Raw genomic sequence first — 10247 nt, forward strand, 5'->3', positions numbered from 1 at the left:
GCAGTAGAACTTGACTTTCCTTCTGATGCAGGGAGAGGAGAGAACACTAGGCAAGTCTAACTCTATTAAAATAAGAGGAGAAAATGGAAAAGGTGCTAGGGATCCCCGGCTTTCAAAGAGAGAAGAATCTATTGCAAAGATTGGGAAAAAAAAATATCAGAAAATTAATTTGGACGAAGCAGAGGGTATGTGTACTTTTTAAAACTTCCGTGTCTTCCAGTAAATGCACAATATGGTCCTTAACCTTGCTCTGCCCTGTCTGTGGCCTGTCTTCTTGTACTGAGGCTACCAGTGTAACTTCACTAAAGGCCCTGTTATGAGGGGAAAGCCAGAGGCCCTGCCAGAGGCCAGCAGCCTTGGCTGTGCTTTCAACCAGCTCCCTTCCCCTACCACCCAAATCCTGACAGAGCTGGGGCCCAGCTTGGGTGGGGGCAGGAACTAGGTGTGAGGGAGGAGGGCAAAGTTCTAGGCCTGAGAGGGCTGTGGGTTTGTTGACCTATGTTGACCATGGAAGCTGGAGAAAGGCCTATTCTGCCCTGACCCAGGATTTCTGTAGGGTGCCCCTGGGACTTGGGGGCCATAGGGGTGGGATGTGCCCCTCACTCTGCCACCTTTTCACAATAGAGCCATTAAATGTCGCCCTTGGGCATTCTGACCCCTGAGCAAATATAAAGCATATGCTCTGAGTGTGCACATTTCTAAGAAGCACCGACAGTGACGGCCATAGGACCTAGAGAACGTTTAGATCCCGGTGGCATGAATGGTGAGCTTGAGTCACACTAAACACAGGCTGCTGACAAGAAAAGGCTCTGGAGTGGGCAGTGAAGAAGCCAGGCAGGTGCCAAGCCCAGAGTACCCATTCTGGCCCAAGGGCTGGGGAGCTTCAGCTGGGTCAGGGGGTCCTGAAGCGCCTCCTCCCCTCAGCCCAGAGCACCACCTTCTGTGCAAAGACAGTGAATCTGGGAGCCAGGTAGATCTCAGGGCTCCCCATTCTACCCAGCTAAAGCTTTCCCTCAGCCTTCCACAGGCTAGCCATACATTCCCGATTTGGGCTTGCCGTGCGGCTGGGCCCTGGCTCTGTCAGACCCTACTCCGACCATCACTTACACTTCAAATTCATCTGTGCTCAGGTCTAAAGGACCCCATGTATGAACAAAGCACATGCCACAGTGCCAGCAACATCCTACTGAGCGCTAGCAAGCTTATCCCCTACTAAGTAGAGGAGGGGTGTTTTTAAGCCTAGGCCTGGCAGTATAATTTTCAGGGGGGCTGGCAGCCAGACATTGGCCTCGTCTCTGTGGGGAAAGTAGTGTGGCTGACCTCATAATCCTGTTGGCTGCCAGCGGCGGCTCAAGGAAGCAGAAGCCCCTGGTAAGAGTGAGTGGTCAGCTGAGGCATGCATGCATTTGCGAGTCTCTCAAATGTGGTCACTGTGGGTTTTCTTCCAATAGAGTTTTTTGAGCTCATTTCCAAAGCTCAGAGCAACAGAGCCGATGACCAGCGTGGGCTGCTGAGAAAGGAAGACCTGGTGCTGCCTGAGTTCCTTCGCTTACCTCCCGGTTCCTCAGAACTCGCCCTGTCCAGCCCAGCCCCAGTCAAGGGCTATAGCAAGAGAGCTGTCACAGGCTGTGTCCAGGAGGGAGCTGCTCAGACTGAGAACTACAGCGACAGCTCAGCCACCAGCCCTGCCTCCGCCCAGAGCCCCAGCTCCGCCTACAGTCCAGGCTCCGCCCACAGCCCCGGCTCCACCCACAGCCCCGCCTCCATCCACAGCCCCAGTTCGGCCCACAGCCCCCCTGGGCCTCCTGGAACCACCCAACCTGGAGAGAAGCCTACAAAGTCCTCCTGCATCCCTTCTGTGCAGGAGGGTCCTACACAGGCTTGGAGGAGGCTATCGCCAGAAGTGGAGGCTGGGGGCATCCAGACTGTGGAGGATGAGCAGGTGGCTGACCTGACCCTGATGGGGGAGGGGGACATCAGCAGCCCCAACAGCACGCTGTTACCGCCACCCCCCATCCCCCAAGACACACCAGGACCTACAAGACCAGGTACCTCCAGGTTCTGACTCTACAGCCTTGATCTGTCCTGCTTACTGCCCAGAGGCTGCTCCAGCCCATGTTTAATAAGGGGAGCACCAACGAGGCAGCCCCTCCTTTACTCTTCCGTACTGAAACGCGAGGGGTGGCCGCCTCATGTATTTATGGGGCCTCTTTTGCCTTCCTCTGAAAGGAAAGCAGGTGGAGCCAAGGTTTGGTCTCCCTGGGAGGGTCACTGAGGCTCAGGCAGGTCACCATGTTGAGCTGTTGCTGCGGAGGCGCTGTGGGAATGGAAGCCCACGTCCAGTGACACCTTGGGCAGGCTCAGCTCTGAGAATGGATCTCACTTTTAAAATCTCCTTGCTGCCATCTCAGTGTTTTAGCCTCAAGATCGAAAAAAAAAAAAATGGTATTTGTCTTGAGCCAGTCAGCAAGGGTCCCATGCTGACAAGAACCAGGCTTCTCAATGTCAGCCCCTCTGTGGCCGGCCGGGATTTAACTGACTGCCCTCGACAGGCCAGGCTGTGCCCTTGCGCTAGGCAGTCTCTGCCGCTCTGCTGCTCACGGCTGGCCTCAGATGTGTCCAGGCATTTCTCTTAGGGGAAGCAGGAGTCCAGTGGAGGGGAACAGTGTGACCAAGCGGTTGGGATGCTACTCTGGGCCCACCCAAAACACAGTGGAGATGGGCTCCAGCAGCTGCTGTGCTCAGTGTCCTCAGTGACAGTGACGAGCCTTTTCAGTGCATGTTTCCTATTGTTCCTGTCCAACGCCTGGCAGTGATCTACGGCAGGCAGTGTTTGCGCCCGTCCAGGCCTTCTTTCTGGGCTTCAATGCATGGTCCATACACTCACACATCTGGGCACTTGGGAGGGTACACACGGTGGCCTGGACTCCAGCCTCACCCAGTGGGGCAACACCCAGTCAGGAAGCACGAGGTGCCATGAAGTGGCCCTGTGTGCATGTTTGGGCACCTCTGTCAAGCCACACCCTCCTTTCTGCTCCTTTGTAGCTGCCTGTTTACAGTTCTACCTGTGTTCTAACTCTGTTCTTCCGAGAGTAATAAACTCGAGCGCTCATCACTGACTGGCTGAAAACTCCTTTCTTCTTCATTTACAGTGGGTTCTCTCTTTAGGATTAAACATAGATGATTCTTTCTACGTCTTAATGATTCTTTCTACATCTTAACCATTTTGGAGAAATTAAGTAGATTTATCTTAAACAACCTTTTAAAAAATGATTTATTTTTTAATGTGTGTGTATATGAGTGTTTTGCTTGCATATTTGTATGTGTACTACATGTGTGTCTGGTGCCCCCAACTCAAGGCTATAAGAGGGTGTCGGATTCTCTAGAACTAGAGTTACAGATGACTGTGAGCTGCCATGTGGATGCTGGGAACCAACCCAGGTCCTCTGCAAGAACAGCAACTTAACCACGGTCATCTCTCCAGCTCCAAATAGACTGGCTTTCAAGAGAGACCATTCACTTCACATGGCTGCTCACATGGCTGCCACACCAGCTTTGTGATAGAAACATCAAGAGAACAGGCTTTAAAGTGGGAATAGAATTGTCCCCTGCCCAATCCTGCCTTCTGGCAGGGTCTTCCTCACCTCAGGCTTGTGGTCTCCACAGCTGTCTCCTGTTTGCCTGGGCACTTCCACTGCAGAAGAGGAGAGCAGAGGAGCCGTCCTGGGCTTGGCTCCTTAAGCCCTGTTCCCCTCTCTGGGATGGCTCTGGAGCCTGTTTCTGCTCAAGCTGGCTCACAGCTCAAATGTCAGTGCCATATCTGGAGTGTGAGTAGGCTGTGCAGTTTACCCACGGGGCACATGGACAGTGACGCCCAGTGTGGTGCCAGGCCAGGTTGCCTTTGCTGGCGTGCCCTGGCTGTGCTGATAGGGGGAGAGCAGGGTGGCACTAGACTTGTAGAGAGCGAGTCTCTGGTCGCCAAGGAGATAAGGAAGTAGGGTCCTTGGCTTTGTCCTGAAAAAAAGGACAGCAGTAGAGGGTCCGGGGGCTTCAGCTGTAGCGCATTGGTTGTGGGTCCCACTCTCCAGTCCCCAGTGTCATTGGAGTCATGGAGGCAGTGGCCCCAGCATGAGGGAGGAGGTCGTGGGGTATGATTCCACTGTTCAGCTTGCTTACCCCAGTTTGTGTCTCTGCACCAACTATTCCAGGGCTTCTTTATGTGGGAGAGTGCCTGGCTGAGTAAGGGCTGCTGGGAGTGCTGGAGAAGGCTGCCTATAAGAGCACCCTCAGGTGCACACGTTAGGGTCCTTTCTGGCTCTCTGAGCAGGGCTGGGCCAACTGATTGCCACTTACAGTTTTCAGGGTTTGAAGGCCCCACTTCCACCCAGTTACTCTCGACTAACTGTGAGATAGTTTTTAGGGATTTGTTGGCCACCTTGGCCCCACAATCCAGTGAGAAAAGCGTTGAAATGTGGCCACTAACACTCTAGACACTTTGATAGGGGTGTGTGTGTGTGTGTGTGTGTGTGTACATGGAAGTGCCTCTATGTAACATTTCATATATATTTGTGTCTTGACAAAGGAAATTCCAAAATACCTAAGTTCCTTCATAATAGGGAAAAGCAGATGAGTGTCCCCAGCCTGGGAGAACTTCCTCCTTAGCACTCTTGGAGGGCTGCTCTGTGTTTGTTTTACAAGGCATTACAAAGGGAGCAGGGACCTGGAGTTGGGCCTCCCAAGCAGGAAGTTCTTACAGGCAGGTCTGGAAATTGCCCCTCACAGTTAGACAGTCATTCCTGTTCATCCTTCTAGTATTGTCTGTCTGTCTGCTGGCCTGCTAGCGTGCTGGGGGCATAAAGAGGGCCTCTGGAGGGGGAGGGGGAGGCAGTATGGGTCAGCAGCCTATGTCTGTCCCAGACAGCTCTCTGAATCCGGGGAGGGGTGGAGTTCTGCCTGGAGGACTCGTTGCTTCCAGGAGGAAGTGAGCTGTGGTGATGGGGTCTGAGGTGAGAACCACAGAGCAGTCTCCTGCTCTGACCATGGCCAGCGCCCCACCCCATCAGCACTCCGAGTGCTCACAGCCAGCAGAAGCTTGGAGCCTAGGGGTGGTCTGGTTCTCTGCCCAGGGACTGGACACTTCAGCTGCCCCTCCCTTCTGTGGCGCCACTATCCTACCCACTCTCCTGAGGTCCCTGCCTCTGCCCTGCCTGTCTTCTCCCTCTGTTCACTGGGCAACACAGCCTCCAGAGGCCAGTCTCAGCTAAGGAAAGATCAGTGAGCCCCTCCCAGCCCAGAGTGAATGGCCTGGTTCCTGGGGATACCTGGCTAGGCTGAGCTCCCTGCTCAACCTCAATCCCAGACCCACAGGAGGCTGCCGAGAAATGTCAGCTCTGAAGGACTACCAAAAGGCCGAGCCATGATCCCTAGGGAAGGGGCCCTCACAGAGCCATCCAGGGGCTTGTCATGTCACAGTGGCTGGCTGGGAGCTGCCAGCTCAGTTCTCCACCACAGCTCTTCACCCTCCTGCCAGCCCATCCAGAGGTAGCTGAGACTTGGGGACAAAGTCTTGTGTCAGTTCCTCACCCTGGAAATAAAGATATCGTGACTGCAGCTCCGTGGACAGATCCTGTTCATGTCAGGCTTATCTGCCTACCCCAGCCCGGGTGCTTCCCCAGCCCTGCGTGGTACCACACTTTCTGATCTTGGATTGAGGGTACACAGCCTTCCCGGCCTCAAGCTCCATCCAGACTGCCTGTAGGAGGCATTTCCTCCTTGGCAAGTACCGTCCAATTCTATTCTCAGGCTCCCAGGGCACCTCTCATGTCCTCAAGGAAGCCCGGCACTCATGCGGCACAGACAGGCACAGATCAGAACGCTTCACCCCCTAGGGACGACACTGTAAGTTTGCCGAGTTACCAAGGAAGCCATCTGCCAGGAGCCACCCCATAGCACATCTGGTAGCAAGCCGTGTCCAGTGTCTAGTATCAAGTAGATATCGGGTTCCTAGTGATGCCCCAAGGCCCTGGACCTATTGTACTAGCCCAGACTCCAGACCCGAGGCTTTGCTCTCTTCTGACCCCCCCATCCTGATCTACCCCACCCTCACCCCCAGCACAGGCCTTCCCTAACCATGCTGACTTCTTGGCTACCCCTACCCTAGCATGCCAGCCTCACTAGGTACCATCCTGTAGACTCGCCCACTCCCTGTCCACCAGTGTGCCCTGCACCACTGTCCATCCCAGCCACGGGCGAGCATGTGCTCAAGGCCCGGGAAGTGTTCCGTAGAATAAGGAACTGAAATCTCGCCCTGCCTGTCACAGCCCTGATCCTGCGCTGGGTCTTTGTGAAGGCAGGTGGTGACCAGGGTCTTTGTGAAGGCAGGTGGTGACCAGGGCTAAGTCATTCTCTCCCAAGAGGAACCACAGTTTTCAGGCCCCTGTGGGAACCTGTGGAATGGCCAGGGTGGAGCCCTGGCCCTGGTCCTCTTTGCTGTCTCCTTCCAGGCTTTCCTGCATCTGTGGCTCACCTGTGCCTGGTTTCTTTCTAGGAGCATCTGGAGGCCCTGGTAGGAGGCCGCAGGACCAGATGGTGCATGCAATCCTGAGAGCATGGGGCCATAACTCAGGGCAGTATCTGCCTGTGGAGACAGGAAGGGAAGAGGGGCAGGCTTCTAGGGCTCGACCCTGAGAACGGGATTATTTCGGGAGCAGCTTAGTGGGTGAACCCTCAACTTTACTTAGCTGTGGGGCACAGAACCTTAGGGATGGGCTTTAGGGGTCAGCATGCTGAGCCTAGAGCAGGCAGCAACAGCTAGGGCAGGAAATGTCCACAGGTAAATGAAGAGGCCTGAGGGTGACAGATGCCACCACTCCTGATAGGCAAAGGATTATTCAGGCTCCCATAGAGGAGCCTAGGTAGTTCCCAGTCTCTGGGGCTCTGGCAAGGGGGTTGAGTGGTTAGCCAAGGGCCAGTGTGCCAGGAGGAAAGGCCCAGGGGTGGTCCAAGGGGCAGAAAATGAGATGCTGATGTAGCCTCGGGCTGAGTGTTCAAGAGCACTCGGCCCAGGGGAACTAACACCAGGAGGTGTGGTATGGGCTCTGCTGCCCCAGACTGGCCCTGCCCAGTGGCTTCTCATGCATTGCTCCTAGCCTAGGGAGCTCTGTGGGGCCTTGGAGGTAGGCTGGTCCTAACATATGGTTGCTGTCTGACTCACTGGCTGGGAATTGCCACATTTTCAGAGCAGGCAGGGCTGGGCAGGCAGGAAGTGTGAAAGTGCCTCTCCTTTTGAGGTGCACTTCCTTGATCCCCAGAAAAATCTGCCTTGCCCCGTTCTGGGCACACAGGCCTACGGGAGGCTGGAGTCTCTTCCAGTGTCCATTCAGAACTGGAGGGGACTATACAGGCCTGCTGTGCCTTTGTCGGGTAACTGGTTCTTTCGGGACCCGATGGCATCCACACAGATGCTCCAGCGGTGTCCCTGGTCCCTGAGTGTACAAACAACCGTCTTGCTGCCGTGCCACTTGAAGCTGTGGGAGTCTAATGACAAGCAGGGTGGATAGGGGCAAGATGATCCCAGCAGGCCCTAGCAGAATGTTTGCTGAGTGACCATAGAGAAGACTGGGCGAGAGTTCCAGTCTTACCCACACTGTGTGCTGGGCACCCTGTTCTTGATATCAGCTGAAGTCAATGAACCTCCTCATGTGTCCCCTGGACTTGTCAAAGGATGAGCTGGGGACCCCCAACAGAGACATTGTGCCTCTGTGTACAAGCCCGAACTTGCTACACAAGGCCTCATGGAAGCCACTTCTGGAAGCTTGGGCCAAGGGTAAGGTGAGATACCAAGAGTCAGTGGGCCTTGGAGTCCATAGAGAAGCTGGCCATCACAGACCTCCTGACCCCTGTGTCTGTTAGGAGACTTGGGCTGTGGAGGGAGCAGAATCTTCATCTTTAGTGGTAAGCCCTCTGTTATAGTTGGGGAAACTTGAGTCTGGAATGGTTTGTAGACTATAATCCCATGTTCTGGGGTCTTGTGGCTTGGAATGGAACTCTCTGTCCACATGAGGCTTTGGCAAGGAAGGCCCACTTTGCCTGTGGCTCCCAGAGGTAGCGGGAAGTGGGGATCCACCTCTGCAGACCCTGCTCTGCTCATGTCTATAGATGGAAAGTGGGGGTTCTCAGGGGCTCCCTCAGCCTTAACTCTGGTGTCACTGCCCCTGATTGGAGCTCAGATAGTACAATGCAGGAAACTGAGACCTGACCCAAATGGAGCCACTCCCAAATCCCTGCAAGCTATTACTGGGCTGTGGGGATACCCCTTCCCCCAAAGTAGATGGGTAGGCCTCTTACAAGGCCCATGCACAGCGAGTCAGATATGTCAAGGCAGTCCTGGAGTAAGGATTTCTAAACCTATCTTGAGATCTAGAACCTTCCAAGGCAGTTTGGGGCACCTAGAATAGAGGAATTCAGACCAAAGAGGGGAATACAGCAAGGGAAGGACAGTGACAGTGGAGGCGACAGGTCGGTGACAAGTGTTGGTGACATGGGAGTCAAGGGGCACTATAGTCCCAGAGAAGTTTGTGCAGGTGAAGATGACCCCAACATTAGGAAAAGGAAGGATGGGGCCTGGGGAGCTGGGCTGGGAGGCCTGTTATGGGAGGATCCTAGGGTCTCCAAGGCTTAAAGGATGCAGGCAGCACCCAGGAGAAACTGGGGGTGGGTGCTGGCCCCAGGTGAAGGTGAGCAATCAGGACAAGGTGACTAGGGACCTAGGCAGGTGACCTGGCTCTTTGCTTCTGGGCTTCACTTGGGGCAAGGAAGAGACCGTGAGGGGAATCTCAGTGTGACTCAGAGACAGCTCCCCTCCCTGCTTTCGGGGACTCCTACTGAACCCCAGGGTCCATCTACCCCTTTGAGTTGTCCTAAGTCCTGGCCACTCCAGTCCCGCACTGGATGAATCCACCTCCCTGATTACAGACCTGGCCTGGAGGCAGTTCAGAATCTTCACTGGAAGCCTGTCAGGAAGGAGTCCAGCTGTTTTCCTGGGAGATGAGGAGAGCTAGCCAAAGAGGCCTGGAGAAGGATGCCCAACAGGGAACTGCAAACATCAGCAGTGTTCCGGGTGGGTGAGCAGAGGAGGCTGCACGGGCCAGCATCTAGTGAGAGGCCACCCTAGTGGGTGAGACCCCTGAGCAGTCTGACAGATGAAGCCGGGGTACAGCTGTACAGGTGTAGGAAAGCCCTGAGTCCCTTGCTCATCGTGTCAGAACAGCCTGTGATTCCCGACCCTCCCAGCTGAGACTCTGTGGTACTGCCTGCCATCAGGGCCATTCCCCGTGAGGCGCCCAGTTAGGAGAATCATCTGTGGAGGCTCCTGGTCAGCCTGGAGGTGTAGGCAATTGATGCCCTCTGAGCTTTCCAGCCCTCCTGCCCAGGATCATCTTGTCCGGAGTGGATCTGGGGTATTTTGGTGTCTGTGCAGGGATGACGGGTGGGTTTTGGAAGTCCAGGGCTGAGCCAAGTAGATGACGGCTTCTCTTCTCCCTGTGACAGGGGGCAGGGCCCAAGGCAGCGGAAGCCTCCCAGTCAACAGGATCATCGATGTGGACCTCGTTGCGGGTGTGACTCCTGGGTGGGGAGGCAGCGTCCTGGGGGTACGGCTGGGCCCCAGGAGGGTGAGAGCTGACGGACCCTTTCTATCAAACAGTCCCGGCCTGAGCCCAGTCCCAGGTGAGCCCAGCAGGCCCAAGGCCAGCACGCACCATGCCACCTTTGTGTGAAGCTGTTCCGAAGTTGAGATTCCTACTGTTCCAGCGTGCTCTGTCTTCCTGTTCATATGGCAATGCCATGACTTTGAGACAGCGGGGGCCCATTTGTCAGCAATGGGTGCTCAGGGGCCTGGGAGGAGCCCCTTCAGCCACAATACCCTCAGGAGCCAAAGCAGGAATTGAAGGGACAACCTCGTCACAGGGGCTGGATTTAGACAGCTCCACAGCAGCCAACCTTGGCATTCAGACTCTGCCCAATAAAATGTTTCTGAAGACCTGCCATGCATTGTGTTGTGCTAAGTGCTGGTGTCGCATGCTCCCCACCCTCGGGAGCCCTCACTCCCAAGAAGAAAGAATCCCAGGGAGGGAATGGTGCCTGGCCGTGAGGTCAGGGTCAAGGGTGGCTGCAGGGAGAAGGTAGCTTGGCATCTGGGAGCTGAAGGTCAGAATCTCCTCCCGCCCTTAGATGTATGGGATCCAGGA

The 10247-nt window shown here is 55.2% G+C and overlaps 1 protein-coding gene across 5 annotated transcripts in view; it reads left to right on the forward strand.

The window, feature by feature from the left end:
* Positions 1–10032, forward strand: part of LOC121459742 (regulator of G-protein signaling 12) — a 99884-nt gene extending 89852 nt beyond the window's left edge. For 2 of the 5 annotated variants that reach the window (XM_041669720.1, XM_041669721.1), the window contains exons 16-18: positions 32–185; positions 1452–2048; positions 9550–10032. In XM_041669720.1, the coding sequence (XP_041525654.1) occupies positions 32–185; positions 1452–2048; positions 9550–9776 (978 nt within the window). In that variant the 3' untranslated portion in view covers positions 9777–10032. Of the gene's footprint in view, positions 1–31; positions 186–1451; positions 2049–9549 lie in introns of those variants that run through there. The other 3 variants (XM_041669723.1, XM_041669724.1, XM_041669722.1) reach the window with 2 other exon arrangements.
* Positions 10033–10247: the final 215 nt, after the last annotated feature.

Source organism: Microtus oregoni, unplaced genomic scaffold, assembly GCF_018167655.1.
Source record: "Microtus oregoni isolate MIOR12 unplaced genomic scaffold, Mior012 000019F_ref0000042, whole genome shotgun sequence".
NCBI lineage: Eukaryota > Metazoa > Chordata > Mammalia > Rodentia > Cricetidae > Microtus > Microtus oregoni.